Genomic DNA, 17,824 nt, shown 5'->3' with positions numbered 1-17,824 from the left:
AAAGGCGTGACTAGGGGCAGCTAGGTGGTGCAGTGAATAGAGAACCAGCCCTGGAGACACAAGGACCTGAGTTCAAATCAGGCCTCAGATACTTGACACTTATTAGCTGTGTGACCCTGGGCAAATCACTTAACCCCAATGCCTCACCAAAAAATAAATAAATAAATGAAAGGTGTGCAATGCCCTGATTCCAGAGACTTCCAAAGGAAGGTAACAACTTGGATTACACTGACAGGAATAACAGTCCACAACATTCAAAACTATTTCACCTAGAGAAACAACCACCAGGGCAGCTAGGTGGCACAGTAGATAGAGCACCGGCCCTGGAGGCGGGAGGACCTGAGTTCAAATCCGACCTCAGACACGTAACACTCATTAGCTGTGTGACTGCGCAAGTCACTTAACCCCAAAGGCCTCACATAGAGAGAGAGAGAGAGAGAGAGAGAGAGAGAGAGAGAGAGAGAGAGAGAAGCAACCACCAAAGAAAGGGGGAAAGGCTGGGCAATCCTTTACAGTATCATTAGGTGCAACAAAGTGATTCAGAGGAAAATAACCCAATTTAACACTCTCCACTGTAGCAAATTTCAAAATATTTTCTACATCAAGAAAAAATAAGAAAGGGAGCCTAGCCCAAGCCACAAGAGAGAAGACAAAATAAAAGAACAGGAAACAGAACAGGAAAAAAGAATGAAGTATACAGATTACAAAAAGAAAAATTAAAGAGAAAAACAAGGGGTGAAAATTATACTTATTTATCAAAACATTGTCTTTATTCAATAAATATTTTTTATTTATTTAAGGCATGACACCAACTGGGACCTTATTTTAATTCCTACTCTAATGGCTTCATTATGGTGGTGACCTCAATTTCCAAAAGTCTATATCATCTTTGACAAGCTGGAAAGTCTTCAGTAGGTACCTAGTGACAGACCGTATGTCTGGATCCTAAGACTAGCCTTATTAGTCTCACTCACAACCAGGATAGCTATACTACAGGATAATTAATTTTTCAGCCACAGCAATTCTGGAAAACCATCCACCTTCTTACTAACTTACAGATGAGGCTGTCTTCTACATTTGAGGAAGCACCAACAGATCTTACAAGTCCTAAAGTAAAAAACTGAATAAAGTAAGTTACCACTAAAAAAGCATGCTTCTGAAATCCTCTGGACTACAGATTAATTTACTCAACAGCACTACCTTCTTAAGATATATGTTTAAGGATATACACTATTTTCAAAACAAAGCTCCATTTCTAAGATAATTCTAATCTCCTCCAACCCATCTGACTTCCCAGATCCTTCTCAGCAGTCAAAGAAAAACAGGAACTGAAGAATTAGTATGTTCTAGAACTAGTAAGTAAGTATGGCTTACTTTAAGTCTTTCTAATTGTCATATACCAACACAGACAGAAACCTACTTGAGGTCCATTGAAATCAAATATTCAACAATAAAGGAATAACATGGAACCCAGGTTAGTTATTTCTAAGCCCTAAGTAAACACTTATTGACCAGAATAATTTCAATACAAAGGCAGAATCCTTTCGGAGGGATAATCCCACAGAGTACCTTAATTTTACCTGTACTTTCAAACTGCCTGTTTATTAATACTCACTCTATCAAATGATTTGGTCAAATCTAAATTTCAAATATCCAAGCTGGCTTCCAAAATCAAACCCAAAAAAAGTTGAATGGCAGTATAAATTTTGCTACTTTTTGGGACAGCTAGGTGGTGCAATGGATAGAGCACCAGCCCTGGATTCAGGAGGACCTGAGTACAAATTCAGCCTCAGACACATAACACTAGCTGTGTGACTCTGGGCAAGTCACTTAACCCCAACTGCCTCACAAAAAAAAAAAATTTTTGCCACTAAAAGACATGGAGATATGAGTACAACATATACACATCATTCCAAAAGCCAAAAGATTTTAGAAACTACAGGAAAAAAAAATAATTTTAACAGCAAAAAGATGAAACTATTTCAAGTATTTCAAAAAGGCTTGCCAGGCGGGATTTACCTTGAAGCTGGTGCTTGTACTCATTAGCCTGGACTGTAGAACAGAGCTTCTCCAAATTTTCATCTTCTGTATGGTGCATGAGGTAAAAGAGTTTCCAAAGCATCTGGACTGACAATGTTCCAAAGGGCATCTCTGACATAAATAGCCAAATGCCCAACCTATTGTTTTTTAAAAACAGTACAAAGTTTCAAACCTCACAGAAAAAATGTTAAAAGCACAACAAAAAATTCTTCTGTGTACCTAAGTATAAGACCACCCACATACTTACAAATTCATAGATAGAACTACCTTCTGGATTAGAGAAGGCATCTCCAGAGATGAAGTTGTTTGTTTGGTTTTTTTTTAATCACCCTTTAAGATAGCCATAAACTCCTGTGGCAGTCCAATAAAGATTATGGACCCTTTCTTTCTCAGAATGTCTTTAAATGCATAAAATAAAATATGTAAGCCATAATAAGGAAACCAACTGTACTAAAATTCAATTATCAAATTTTTTTTTTAGTTCACAAATACCAGGTTAAGAACTCCTACACTAGGCCATACGGCAGTATTGCTTGTGAGACAATTTAATCAACCAGCACATCAAAGAACAAATAATTATGTGAGTATGCTATATATTGTGAAGAATGACAAGAAGTATGATACATAGTCTATACCCTCCACTGCTGAGGGCTGAAACCATACTGTGAGAATCCTCATAGCACTGCTCTTGATCAGTTATGACCAAGTGCATAATAAAAAGAATGCTGGGTTTGGAGTCAGGAATATCTCAGTTCAATATACTGCCTCAGACACTTACTAGATGTATGGCCTTAGGAAAGCCACTTAACCTCTCTGTACTTCAGTTTCCTCACCCAAAAAATGAGGACAATAAAGCACCTACCTCCAAAGGTTGTTGTGAAGATCAAACGAAATTATTTATGTATATGTGTGTGTGTGTGTGTGTGTGTGTGTGTGTGTGTGTGTGTGTGTGTGTATATATATATATATATATAAAAATATATAAAAACATTCTGCAAACCTTTACATACTATATAAGTGTTAGCTATTGTTATTATTGCTGTTATTGAAATGTGCCGCCTAGACTTTGATGATACTGCTGGGGACAGTATGCTTTACAAAACTTTCATTTTGGGGGCGTTAGAAGGCAAGATGGTAATTGGACCTATGATTTTGTCACTGAGATTGCACTGTGTGGAAATTCCCTTCACCAATGTACATCAGTAACTCACCTCTTAGAGGGCTAACTGGAAGGCTGAAAGGCCAAAGTCACTATATACAGCTATTATGTATCAGTGCATGACTAAAACCCAGGTCTACCTGACCCCAAGACCAGGCCCCTATTCACCATGCCATGCTCCCCCTATATAACTATTAATGTATTAATAATTATTTTTCTCTCAACCACTTCCAGCAGGCTACATACCTTTTAGCTTTCAGAACATGCAGGACAGCCCTGAGAAACAGCTCATCAAATTCAACTTGGAGCTTCTCCAATGAATAAGGTTGCATACCCAATCTATAGCCTTGGTTATGGCTCACAAACTGGGCCCAGTGATCACTCACATAACAAAGTGTCATTCTATATAAGAAAATCATAATAAATCATTTAAATCCACTGGTTGAGCATTAGTTTATTTTTATTAGACATCCTGTTTAAAGCATTTAGATTAAGAGGGGGTAAAAAATTACTACACTAGGGGCAGCTAGGTGGCACAGTGGACAGAGCACCAGCCCTGAGTCAGGAGGACCTGAGTTCAAATCCAGCCTCAGGCACTTGACATTTACTAGCTGTGTGACCCTGGCAAGTCACTTAACCCCACTGCCTAGCCAAAAAAAAAAAATTACCACACTAAATCCAAACTGAGTCATTCAATCACTACACAGATAAACCCTATTTTCCATTTTAATAAATAATATTCTTCTGATACATTTAAGTAATAAGCGATTTATAACAATCACTGCCATGACAATTATTATCTACATCATGACTCTGGGAGTCACCATAGGTTCGATTCTTAAACCATAGATAAAACCATAGGAAACCCACCAGTCCCATTCCCTGGCCCATCCTGGCCCACAGGAACCACAATCCAAGCAGATGTTGGAAGGGAGAAAAGAAGAGAAGTGAAAGGCAGAAAGAAAGAAGCTGCACTTTCCCCTTCCCATTCTTCTCTAGCCTGAAATTCAGTGCCAAGGACAGAGTTTAAGATCTTGGGCCTAGGAACAGTTAAAATATCAAATCAATTAACTTTGAAACAGTTTAACAAGGTTTTGGATACAAACATTTATAACATGCCCATTAGGTACAAGACAAAAGGATACAAGTTCTTAGATTAATGATGGATCATGCAGATGAGAAGCTACCATTAAAATGATGATTGTTTTCAGTCAAGAGAAGAATTCAAATAAATATGAAATATTTACCTAATCATAAAACCAATTCGTTTCACAAACTGCCTGTAGCATGCTCTATTAAAGGTTTCTAATCCTACAGCTAGAAGTTCCACTAATGAGTTGGCAAAGGCAAAAATTTTCATCATCTCTTGAGGTCTTGTTGTTTCAGGTAAATAATCATCTATAAATTAACAACAGAAAAAGTAAAAATTAAGGGGGAAAAATTATCAAAGGTACAACACAAAGACTTCAAAAGACAAATTCATAGAGCGTTTGACAGTTATAGGATTGAGCTAACAATCATGGGAAGATATTTTAGGTGTCCAAGCAACAAAATGAATCCACATAGCAAAGATGGAAGAGTTCTGATGAAGTCAAGTAAACTGCCAACTCACCAACTAGGGAAAAAAGAGGTGAAAGAAGTTATAAAAACAGTAGACAAAATGGGAAAGAAAACTATAGGAAAAAAAATGTAACCAATGGCAATCAAGACGACTCAAGAACAGTGTCACATTACAGCTAACCACAACACAACCAAACAAGAGAAAAAGAGCTCAAAGACAAGCACTGTCAGGGCCAGAGATATAAATACAAAAAACTATTAGCCAAATTCAATTTTTTTTTCTTATGTTGAACAATTTACCACAAAGGCACTCTCTTGACTGCGAAAATTATACAGATTCACCCATATTTGGAAGAGATTCCTTCCACTGAAATTCTCTGCATTCAAGACCCAAGGTACCATGAGGCCCTCCTTTATCCTCTGGCTAAAGGTGACACGTCCTTTCACCAAACCTCTCATGCCCTTCTGACATTTCCTATGTACTTATCTCATTCCTTACACTTTAACTACTTGAAGAAGTCTTAACAACTTTTCAAATTGTAGACTCCTTGGTAGCAAATATGGAGTCATTTTTATCCTCAGTATTTAAACACTGACGTGTCGTTTGTAGCGGCTTAGATAATGTTTGCTGAATTAAGGACAAAATTCTCCGTATTTTTCTTTAGGAATCAATTTACCTTTCCCTTTAAATCCAAGGAAGTGTTTAAAGAGTTCACGAAATGGGAACTGCGACAAAAGAGCAATCAAGTCATCTTCACTAAGGAGAATCCAACTTGTCTCAGGATCTTCATCCTACAGGAAAAAATCCACAAAATCTTAAGGAGCAGTCCTTTGGGCGTCCCTGTTGAAAAATTATCAATAAAATTTCAAAAGACTTCTTCCTTTTCTGGATACCAAAAGATCTAATTGAGTTTCTTCCTCAGGCTAGGGATCTTACTAAAGGGATATATACTTTCACAGATACAGTTTCAACTGAAGTTATAATACACTACACTGCAAAAGTCAACCTTTAAAGTGAAAAATATCTTTACACCAGATAATAGTGGGTATGCGCACATGCACACCCGCACAGACGCGCTCGCGCACACACGCACACACACACACACACACACACACACGCACACGGCAGCTGCACCTTTCTCCAGAGCTCAGAAGTTTCAGGCAAATGGTTTATTCTACCTATCAGAGGCTGCTTCAGTGACAAATTGCCCAAAGTTCTACTCTCTATCAGTTAAAAGAGCTTAAAACAACCTAAACAAGATATACTCACGTGGCAAATATAAACCAAAATCTGAATTTTTATCCAGAAAAGTACAAGTCAGATTGACTTATCTCCTTAATAATTCCTAATATTCCTAAAGGTAGCAGAAACTGGTACACAACACAGATCTTGATAAACATGACACATCAACTTTAACAAAAGTAACAATGCAATTTCACAAATAAATGTTTTCACCAACCACACTCGTCTTCCTTTAGGCTGTCCCAAAAGGACTTAGAAACTGAAGCTTCAGAGACTTCATGGTAAAGTACAGGAAACAGAAAATGACCCTTTCTTTTCTCAACCTCTAATCCATAAGGTTCTTAATGGTTGCCTATCTCTGGGATCAAATTCACTAGGATGAAATCACTGGAAAAAGTTACTATTTCAGAAATTTCACCACCCCACCACATCTCAATAACATTCATTTTGCATCAGCCTCTGAAAAGCTTGCTTTAAGGCTAACAAGTCAGCTATTAGTAACAAGCATCCTATGTTCCTGATCATTGACCATCACCATATTACCTCTACCAAATCTCAAAAGGAGGAACATAAAAAAAGCAAAAGATTAGTTTTCCCCTTTGGTTGCTCCTTTAAGTATCTAGTTACAATAACAAAACATGTCTCAAAATATCCAGAAATATATAACCACTACCACCACGAATACGATGGTTGCAGCTTTGAGATAGTGACTGCTGCCCACTCCGTACTTTTCAACTGATTAGAGAGAAATTACTTTGAAAACCTTTCTCTAGGGGCAGCTAGGTGGCACAGTGGATAGAGCACTGGCCCTGAAGTCAGGAGGACCTGTGACCTCAGACCAAATATTTGACATTTACTAGCTGTGTGACCCTGGGCAAGTCACTTAACCCCAACTGACTTTAAAAAAAAAAAATCCTCTTAACCTTCTTGGCTAGACGCTCGGGAATAAAGGGACTCTATGCACTACCGTATATTATCATCTGGAACTGCCTCGAATTTATTAGCCAAGGACACTAAAAGACTTAAGTTTAGACACTAACATCAAAAACTCCATCACAATGAGGCCTGCATAAGTAAATTCTCACCAAAAAACAAGAGGAAGACTTTCTATCTTCCAAATGCAATATCCATGCTACGGTTTTCATTACAAATCTATAACATCTAAATAAAACCCTGCCATAATGCGGCTCATTATTATACTAATTTGGATATACAAGTCAAATTCTATTCCCCCAAAGCAAAGGAAAATATTCCAGTATCATGGTTAGCCTTTCAGGCAGGTGGTCAGTCTTATCCTCCAACGCTAAGTTATGTTTAATTTTTAGTCTTTACCCTTCCAAGGTTAATAAAAGCATTATGATTCTTAAAGTTAAGTACCTCTTCTCCTCCTTCATCTACTAATGTCCAGTTCCCAGACTCAGGCCCAGGGGAGGAAGGTTTCCATTCATTTGGCTTCATGTGGCACATAAACTCAGCTCGATTTCTAAAAAAGGTAGAAAAATCACATTAATGTCAGAAGTAATGTTCACATAAAAAAGCATAAATTAACTCAGGGTTTTCTTCTCATCTGAGATATAGTCAGATATAAATGCACTGTTTCAACTCTCTTAAAATAGAGAATAGAAGAAAATTAGCAAAACCCAAGTAGAATAAAACCTCATTAATTCAAACTGAAGTATAAGACTAATAAGCATATCTGTCTAAACTAGTAAAAAGTCTGAATTACAAAACAGTTTTTAAAGAAAACGCAGTTATATTAGCATCATTCCTCATACAGGCTTTAAGATCTACTATGTGCCAGACAGACACTGGACTAGGGCTGAAGATACAAGTCCAAAATGAAATAAATGCCTACTTGCAAAAAGTTTACATTCTAATGAGGGATACAAACAAGTACATAAATAAAATGAATTAATACAAATATATACAAAGCAATTAAACACAAGGTAGTTTGAGAAGGCATAAACCAGGGGCAGCTAGGTGGCGCAATAGATAGAGCACCAGCCCTGAAGTCAGAGGACCTGAGTTCAAATCCGGCCTCAGACCAAACACTTGACACTTACTAGTTGTGTGACCCTGGGCAAGAGGAGGAGGAGGAGGAGAAGAAGAAGAAGAAGAAGAAGGAGAAGGAGGAGAAGGAGAAGGAGAAGGAGAAGGAGAAGGAGAAGGAGAAGGAGAAGGAGAAGGAGAAGGAGAAGGAGAAGGAGAAGGAGAAGGAGAAGGAGAAGGAGAAGGAGAAGGAGAAGGAGAAGGAGAAGGAGAAGGAGAAGGAGAAGAGAAGAAGAAATAATAAACTAGCAGTGAAGGGGGCTCAGGAATGACTGAAGCAGAGGGTGATGCTTGAGCTCTGTCTTAGAGGAAGAGATCTAGGGGTGGTTTTGTGAGGCAGAGGTGAGGAAGGCCTGCATTCCAGGCATAAAGGAGAGCCAGAGCAGAGACCCAGTATAGCGTAGGAATTGTCCTATGTGAGGAAAAGAGGAAAGGGCAGCGTGGCAGAACACAAGAAGAGTGAGAGACTAGAAAGATATATCAGGACCAGCTTGTGAAGGGCTTTAAAAGTTAAACAGAAGAAAACAAAAGAAAGTCACTGGAGTTAATTGAGAAGGGAAGTCACACAGTCAGATACAAGCTAAAGGAAAATTCCTTTGTATAGAATGCACTAGAGTGGTGATATACTAAAGCAAGGTAATTAGTTAGGAAGCTGTGAAGAGGGCCTGAACTAAGATGTTAGCTAGGTGAAGGGAGAGAAGGGATGATATGTGAAACACATTACAAAGGTAGAAACAGCAAGATTTAGCAACTGATTGGACATGGAAGGAGAGGTAGAATGAAGAGTCAAGGATAACAACAAAGTTACAAACCCAGTCTGCAAAAATGGTGGTGACTTCAATATGTAAGTTTCCAAGAAATGAGGATTTGAGGGGAAAGATAATGAGTTTAGTTTTAGACAGGTTGAGTTTAAAATGCCTCCAGAACATCCCATTTGAAATGTCTAATAGGGAAATGGCAATACCAGATTAAAGTTTGGAGAGAAACTGGAGCTGGATATAAAGATCTGAGTCATCTGCATACAGGAGATGAGAAGAGGGTATCGAACAAAACCTCAGGAAATACCCACAGCTATGGGGCATTATATGGATAATGAACCAGTGAAGGAGATTGAGAAGGAGCAGTCAGACATGTAGAAAGAAAACCAGGAAATAGCAGAGTTGTTAAAACCTAGAGAGGAAACAGGATCCCAAAGCAGATGATGGACAGTGTCAAATGCAACAAAGACTTCAAAAAGCATAGGCTTCAGAAAAGGCAGGAGATTTGACAATTAAGGGAACACTGAAAAAAGTCTGAAAAAGTGCAATCAAGTTATGCTGATTTTTTTCCTCTTTAAAAAACTACTATTTGTTATATGGGATGACTTTTTGGGAGGTGAAGGCAAAAGGATACCAGGGTAACTATAATGATGTAAGAAACAGAAGACATCAAAAAACTTATTTTAAAAATAATATTATTTTTTAAAAGATCATTAGTAACTTTGGAGAGAGCAGTTTCAGTTCAGTGATGAGTTCAGAAACCAAAATGCAAAGGGTCAAGGAGTAAGAGGAAAGAAAGCAGCAGCAGCAGTCACAGATGATTTTTTCTAGGACTGAAACAGAAACACAAGAGACTCAGGATGCTATCCCGAGGTGAAGTACAGTAAATGTTTTTAAGGACAGGTAGGACTGAGGCATGTTTGAAAGCAGTAGAGAAGGGAGAAGTTGAAGATTTAAGACCAAGAGATGACTGAAGACTGAATCTGCTGGAGAAGATGGGAAGAGAGACAGGTTCAAGCAACATGCAGAGGGATCTGCCTCAGCAAAAAGATGATCCACCTTTTTTGTCAGAGATTGGGGGAAAGGAGGTAAGAGTAGGAAATGACATAAAGGGATTTTAAGAATCAGCCAATATTTATCTGAGTAAACAATTCAAACCAGATTATATGAGAATTGTTATTATAAGGCAGCATTATTAACTACTGCTGTAGGATAACACTACACAGACATCATGAGGGGACTTGCCTTAAGGAATAAAAAATAATAATTTGTAATTAACATATCACTTTGTTCTATAGCAGCTACCATTTATAAAACATTTTGAGGTTTGCAAAGCACTTCACAAATATTACCTCATTTGATCCTCACAACAACCTTAGGAGGTAGGTGCTATTATCACCCCCCTTTTACAGTAAATGAGGAAACTGAAGCAAATAAAGGTTAAATGACTTGCCCAGGGTCACACAGCCAGTAAATGTCTGAGGCTGGATCTGAACTTAAGTCTTCCTGATTCTAGATCCAGCTGTCTATCCACAGAGCCACAAAGCACCTTTAAAATACTAGAAAACACTTCAGAAAAACCTGGAAAGACTTGCATGGTCTGATGCTGAGTGAAATGAGCAGAACCAAGAGAATGTCATACACAGTAACAGCCACATTGTGCAACAACTAATATTGATAAACTTAACCCCCTTCCCAGGAATACAAGGATCTAAGACATCTCCAAAGGCCTCATGATGGAAAATGTTATCCACATCCAAAGAAAAAACTATGGAATTTGAATGCAGATCAAAGCATACTATTTGCTATTTTTTTCTTCTCTTCTGCTGAGTTTTGTTTCCTCTTTCTGGTGGTTCCTACAACATCACTAATGTGAAAATGTTTAATAGGAATGTATATGTACAGCCTATATCAGATTGTATGCCATCTTGGAGAGGGTGGTGGGGAGGAAGGGGGAGAAATATTTTAAACTCAAAAGCATATGGAAGTGATTGCTGATAAATCAAAATAAACAAATTTTTAAAAATAAAATAAAACGCTAGAAAACCAGCTATTTAGCATCTACTATGCACAAAACACTGTGGTAGGACCTATATGAGCTAAAGTGATTGATAAGACCAGGTATTTGCCATCAAGGAGTATATCATTTAGTTAGTTTGACTTGCTGTTAAAAAGTTTACCAGCATAAGTCAAGTTTTAGGACCCCTTTGTTCTTCTCTCTCCCTCACAGGATCTACTCACTCTCTTCAGCTTTGTTGATGACTCCAAAATTGGCATCTCCAGTCCTGTCCTTTTTCACATGAGCTCTGATCAAATTTCTCCAATTGCTTACTGAGCATTTCAACTTGGATTGTTAGTGGACTCAAATTTTAAATGTATACAATCCAAATAGTCATCTTCCTTCCTCCAAAATTGGCTTTAGCTCCTGATTTCAATATTAATGGCACCATCACTCTCAGTTACGAGGTATCATAAAACGCTAAGTCATCTTTGGTTGAATCTCTAACTCATTTCTTTCTTCATTCATTAAGTTACCAAACTATTTCAATGTTTTCTTCAGAGTGGCTCTCCCTCTCTGTTACAAATATGGCCATTCCAGTTCATACTCCCATCACCTCATACTGAGATTATTCCAGCAGGGCTTTCTAAGTCTAGGTTTTCTCCATTCCAATCTCACTTGCAGACTAATCTTCTTCAAATAATGTTCTTTACCAAGTCACTCTACTATACAAAAGAGTTTGGAAGGGGAAAGTTGTTTCTAGGAATGACTGTGATATAATAAAATGCATCAATATAGTTTGTTGTAAGGGAGAAAAGACATAGGATGATAGCTTGAAGGGATAGCAGTCAAGTAAAGGAGTTCAAATCCAGCCTCAGATACATAACACTTACTAGCTGTGTGACCTTGGGCAAGTTATTTAACCCCATTGCCTAGACAAAAAAAAAAAAAGCCACATCAATCGAGGAGGAATAAAAAAGATTACCATGCAACAGTAAAGACCCTGCTGAGATTAAATAACAAATTTGTAGGGAACCCATTCAGCAAAATCATTCATCTTCTTCCAGTGGCATTCGGTATCATACGAACACCAGTGGAGAAAGCGTAAGGTAGAGGTAAGCCAGGACTGGAATTTGGCAGTGTGACAAATGAAAGGCCAAGGGGACAAAAGATTCAAAAGTAATGGACAGTATACAGTTGAACTGGACAACTATGAGGTCAAGACAGTAAAAAGAAGAAAGTAAGGCCAAAGCAAGGAAAGACTAGTATTGAAAACAGAGGGAGGGGTAGAGGGAATGGAGGTCATGGTGTGGATGGAGAATTGGTTTAAGGAGAAATGAGGCAAGATGGCACAACAGTCAGTTGTGATCAGAGAGAAAAATTTCAGAGTTTAAAGTCATTAAAACTATGATCAAGATTAGAGCCATCTCTCTATACTGATGAAGTGGTATGAAGATAGAGATCATGGAAGTTTAGAAGGTTGATGAACTTGTAGGGTAGAATGTTCAAGGGGATATCTACTTGCATCTTGAAATCTCCAAGTATGAGAGCAAGGGTTGGACTAAAAGGAAATATATGGAAATCTAAAGGAAATCCAATTACTGAACCCCCTGAAAAGAGAGGGAGATGTTTCTGAAGATTTGTAGGTGATCACAACAAGGATTTGACCTAAGTGATAAAGATGGTTAAAGAGAAATTCAAATGCCAGTGTCACATGACACTGACAGAGGGATAGTGTCTGGAAGTTACATCAAGGAACACTCCCATCCCTCCCCTTGTCCCAATGTTTTGTAGAATGTAAGAAAAGAAGCACCCATTACTAGAAAAGGATGCCAGAGATGAAAAGTCTTTTGGGGAGAGCTAGGTTTCTATTAGCTCAATAAGATAGAAAAAATGTGAAATTAAAAGATAAATGATAAACAGAAGTTTACAAATGATAGACCAGGGATTCCAGGAGGAACAGGGAAATACTGGAAAGCATAGGAGGCTATGGAGTATGGAAGGGTAGAGTGGAAGCATATAGGGATAAGAGCATGGGGAAAGACAGGAGGAAGAAAAGCTATTCTACTTCTAAGGACATTTGACTTTGACCACAAAGATAAGCGTAACAGGAGCTGGGAATCTAACTACTCCAGAACAGATAGTAACAAGTTAATCAAGACCCTGCCTGATCCTCTAGGGCCCTTCGATGATCAAGGTCTTTATGTGTTATTACATACCTCTGGTTCTCAAAGGCTTCAGAACTCTAGTGATAGTTTAGAGTCTCAGCAGTAGAGGCCATCATTTACCTCTGGAGACCACCTACATGAAGTGCTTTGGGGCTACTCTAGTCCATACTGTTCACTTCATTCCCTGAACTCTGACTGTATTAATTGTGAATACCTTCAGAATTTAACACTTTATTGCATGTCTCCCCAACTAAATATAAGCTGCTTGAGGGCACAGATCATGTCTTAAGATTTTTTTTTACCCCCTCACAGTATCTAGCACAGTGCTAAACATGCTACTCATTACATATCTGGTAATTATTTAAAATTCATCTTCTACAACCTTTTTTACATAAATCATCTGTACTCTATGCTAAGCAAATTTACCTAGCCTCATTTTAAAGTATTTCACATTCTAAATTACCAGTCTACCTCACCTTAAACAGTTTTAATATACACAAATCTAGATTTATACAAAAAATAAAACAAAAAGTGATAATTTACTTTAACAAAGGATTATAATAGGAATCTTTAAAATATCAGGCTCCCTTTATAGAAGGGGAGGAAAGTTGGACCTCAAACAGACTAGAATTTCTGGGACCCATGGAAGGCTAACCTGGTACTGGTGATCAGCTAGAAGATTCACTTGGGCTCAAGTCTAAGGGAAAATCAGAAATGCTGAAGTACTGGAATTCCCAATGCTCCTTTGGCAGAGCTCCTCTGTATGTGGATGGCTTTTATAAGACAGTGTTCAAATGTAGGGCAGCATTTTAAACTGCAGTGCAAACCTCTTTCACACTTACTTGACAGGAGACATAAGCAAGGCAAGGGACTGCATAAAGTGAAATACCCCTGATGAATTATTCAACACTTTGATCTGAAATCAGAAAAGGGAGGGAAAAGGATTAGAGAAGACCAACAACCTGTGTATAATTTAACATTAACTCATTATTACTGTGACCAGGAACAAGGAGTTTTAAAGAAGACTAGCAGGGAGTAGCTAGATGGCCTACATAAAACAACGCAGCCTCCAGAAGTTTTGTGACAACATTTTTGCTCAGCTACATTTGAAATTTAAAAGAGGCCTAACAGACCACATCAATTATCTATACAGCAAAAGGGGGAGTGGAGTGAAAAAAGAGAGGACAGCACTGGTAATTTAAATCAGAGATTATCAAAGAAACTTTTTTTTTCAGGCAAGAAGTTCACTTCTTTTTATAAGTGCGACTAAAAACAAAAATCTTGGAATGGTTTAAATTTAGCATGCTTTTATTTTTCTCCCCAATATATCTCTGCTGAAAGAGCTAATTAAAAACAAAATGGCCTAAAGAGTAGTATCAGAAGGGTAGGAAAATCAACAAGCATGGATAATCCACCAAGTGATTCAACTCCTGGGTATATGAGAGTTGACTACACAAATCCATAACCTACCATAAGTAATTAAGCAGCATTGCGCTGGTCTCTATTAAGTCTCATTATATTTTCTAGAAAGTGGGATGGGATATAAAAACCTTGAAATGTTAAGTTGAGCAACTACTGAATAAGCCTCTGCTATGCTTCACTGAACAGGGATTTTGCAGAATTAAATTCCATTGAACGTGTTCCAAACTAGGAAACCACTGAACTCCAGCAATTCTATTATTACTTCATCTCTACTGAGCTCAACAAGAAAGAGTCCTACCAGGCTCATAAATACATTCAGTGTTTTAATTTTTAATTTAATGTTTTTCAGGGTGAACTTTTTGTGCTTCTTTCTTGTAAGTGCCTGAGAAGAACTTTTACCAGAAAAATATCTGAACACTGAACCATGTGCTATGAGGAAGTTACCAGTCACATATACCTGAATGAAAGGAACGGCCCATTTACTAACACCAGCCGGACATCGAAGAATGTGGTTTAAAAGGAATAGATGATCCCCAGGGCATCCAGCTCTTTGTAACACTGATACCTGAACAATATAAAAGATAAATAATCTAACTATTCAAGAAAAGTAAAGGAAACATTTATTACAAGGATGAGGGCCTACTATAACAGCTGAATCTTATCAAGTCAAGACACTACTAGAGATTACAGAATCTTAGCTTAAGACCCCAGCTCTGCTATTTACTGTCTATATTATCTTGGACAACTCACTTCCCCCTCTCTAAGTACCAGTTTCTTTATCCATAAAACAAAGGGGTTCATTCAACTAGAAGATCTCTAAAGGGCTTTCTAGCCTTAAATCCTATAATGATTTGTCATGTATTACCATATTAAGAGAACACACACCTTCCAAAAGATCCATGCACCATTTCACAACACTACAATGGAAACTAAACATAAAACAACTTTACTACACTTGGATTTCTACCAATTTAGAGTCAATGTGGGCCTACAAATCTGAGAACTAGTATAAAAACATCAAAAGTACCTTCTCCAAATAGATCCAATTTTGATTGCCTTATAAGTACAAATCCCTGAGGTTCCTGGCCATATGTGATAGAATGAAAAAATACAAATTAAGAATAAATATCTAGCCTTTTGTCCTTATGAACATGTTGTGTCTGGAAGAAAGCTCCAAGTACATAAGAAATCTAGTGAAGGCCAAGACATTTTCTTTGGTAGGTGGGAATTGCCAATCTATTAGTTTTTTTGGGGGGGTTAAAGTATTTGACATGCATTTCCTTTCTTCTTTGCCTTTTCAAGAAACTAGCATTCGTATCACTAAGACTACTAGAAGCTAACAGTAAATAATATATTTTTCTGAAGTTTTATGTTGAGAGGTAATCTATACTTCAAATGGCTTCCCAGGCTTAAAATGTGGTAGTTTTATCCAGCAATATACTCCTCTCTAAGAAGGCTCAAAGATCAAAGGAACTGAACTCAGAGGCCTCATTTTCCTTACATAACAAAATACCACTAAATATGAATTAGGAAAAAAAGATACTCAATAAGTACTAATACAGTAGGGGGAAAGATAATTTATCAGAAGCAGTCACTGAAGAGAAACTGGACCAAAAATAAAAGCAGTGACCTCACGTATTTCAGGAGTGGGGAGGGAGAGGTAGAAAGTACTGCTGGTTATCTATCCCTTACCAATTTCTGTAGCCAAAGAAGAACATCATTGTAGAACTGTGTATCTTCTATAACTCTCCGGGTGAACATAAATAAAACACTAATACACTCCTTCAGATGACACAAATCAGAGGGAAGACTTTCTGCCTGTTTAGAAACTATAAATTAAAAGAAAAGACTGAATGAAACCTACACAAATGGTTTTTAGTAGCATCTTGAAGTACTGACTAAATCTTAAAACTTTAAAAAGTCTAAGGAAAAATACTTTTATTTAAAAATATTTTGCATTAACATGCTAATTCCAAAATATGCTAAGAAAAATACAGTTAAGTCAATAAAGAAATGAACTTTAAAATACTATTCATCAGAACAGATTTTGAAACAAACTTGGGCAGTTATTTTAACATTTCTGGGCCTCAATTTCCTCAGATATAAAAGATGGTAGGACTAGAGCCAACAAAACAACAAAAAAACCTTTATTAAACACTTACTATATACGAGGGACTGATGAGCATAAAAGGAAAATAAGACATAGCCCTGTCCTCAAAGAGACTTCAATCCAACAAGGGAGAGAAGACATATACACAAATAACAAGGATACAAAACAATAAAATCATTAGACTTCTACATTAGCAAGATTAAGCCAGCGGTAGTGCACAGGATACAGTAAGTATAAAAGAAGCTTTCAAATGTGTCAGAGAAGAATTTATGGCAAAAGTGGCCTGTAAGTTGTACTTTTAAGGATAGATAGAATTTAAACAAGCATAAATGGAGAGAAAAGCATTCCAGATATAGAGAAGGGTGTGACCAAAGACTGACACAGAAAAAGTACAGGATGAATTCAAGTCTCGTTTGGCTGAAGCATGGAGTGCAGGAGAGTGTATGATCTAATACAAGGATTCAAAAAATTGAGGCAATATTATGAAGGGCCTTAAATGTGAGTTTAAGTTTTCATTTTATTCAGCAGTCAATAAGGCTGAAGGTTTTGAAAACAGAAATAACAGCATCAGACTTCTATATCAACAAGACTAAAATCTAGCAATAGTGTAGATGTATGGGGGGGGGGGGGTGACGCAGAGTGGAGAGACTAGAAGCAAAGGGAGTGGTTAGGAGACTTTCATTAATTGAGGCAAAAGATAGTAAGAGCTTGAATTACACCGCTAAGGAGGAGGGTGGATGTGAGAGACACTACAGAATTGAAGGGACTATGGCAACTGCTCAGATTGGGGTAAGATTCAAGACAAAAAGGGAGGAGTCAAAGGCGACTCAATTCAATTAAACAAGCATTTATTAAATTCCTACCATGTACTGGAGCCCTAGCTTAGGTGCTGAGGAGACAGAGACAAAAAGCCAAAACATGCTTGCCCTAAAGGGACTTTTTTCTAAGGGGAAAACAACATGCACAAAGTCAAAATAAATACAAAGTAATTTGGAGGAATCAGAATTAACAACTGGAAGAATCAGAAAAGGCCTCTTGGAGAAAGTGGCACTTGACCTTACTCTTAAAGGAAGACATTCTAAGAGTGGTGGAAAGGGGAAACAATGTTTCAGAAATGGGGTACATGCTGTACAACAGCCCAGAAAGAGGAGATAGAATGCTGCAAATGGTGAGCACCAAGTAGGCCAGTGTGTCTGGAGGATTAACAATATGAGATCAAACTGGAAAGATAAGTAGAAGCCAGACTGTGAAGAACTTTAGATCCCAAAGAGAGGAGTTTTTATTCTATCCTAGAGGCAAAACAAAGTCACTGAACT

General features: G+C 37.6%; 1 protein-coding gene and 1 long non-coding RNA gene across 3 annotated transcripts in view; one reads left to right on the top strand and one right to left on the bottom strand.

Moving 5' to 3' along the window:
* Nucleotides 1-17,824, bottom strand: part of EPG5 (ectopic P-granules 5 autophagy tethering factor) — a 134,805-nt gene that overhangs the window by 93,157 nt on the left and 23,824 nt on the right. For both annotated transcript variants that reach the window (XM_078153275.1, XM_020985757.2), the window contains exons 4-11: nt 16,091-16,227; nt 14,856-14,963; nt 13,819-13,892; nt 7,380-7,485; nt 5,437-5,551; nt 4,447-4,597; nt 3,446-3,601; nt 2,020-2,177 (exon numbers count right to left, since the gene is read on the bottom strand). In XM_078153275.1, the coding sequence (XP_078009401.1) occupies nt 2,020-2,177; nt 3,446-3,601; nt 4,447-4,597; nt 5,437-5,551; nt 7,380-7,485; nt 13,819-13,892; nt 14,856-14,963; nt 16,091-16,227 (1,005 nt within the window). The remainder of the gene's footprint in view (nt 1-2,019; nt 2,178-3,445; nt 3,602-4,446; nt 4,598-5,436; nt 5,552-7,379; nt 7,486-13,818; nt 13,893-14,855; nt 14,964-16,090; nt 16,228-17,824) is intronic.
* LOC110207964 (uncharacterized) lies at nt 1,052-2,600 on the top strand. The gene is made up of 3 exons (XR_002324372.2): nt 1,052-1,129; nt 1,298-1,355; nt 2,522-2,600. It is a non-coding gene; the product is annotated as an uncharacterized LOC110207964 (long non-coding RNA).

The sequence above is a fragment of the Phascolarctos cinereus genome, unplaced genomic scaffold (assembly GCF_003287225.1).
Source record: "Phascolarctos cinereus isolate Bilbo 61053 unplaced genomic scaffold, phaCin_HiC Scaffold_4;HRSCAF=312, whole genome shotgun sequence".
NCBI lineage: Eukaryota > Metazoa > Chordata > Mammalia > Diprotodontia > Phascolarctidae > Phascolarctos > Phascolarctos cinereus.
Note: the sequence above shows the minus strand (reverse complement) of the source record. Positions and strands in the feature narration are given on the sequence as shown.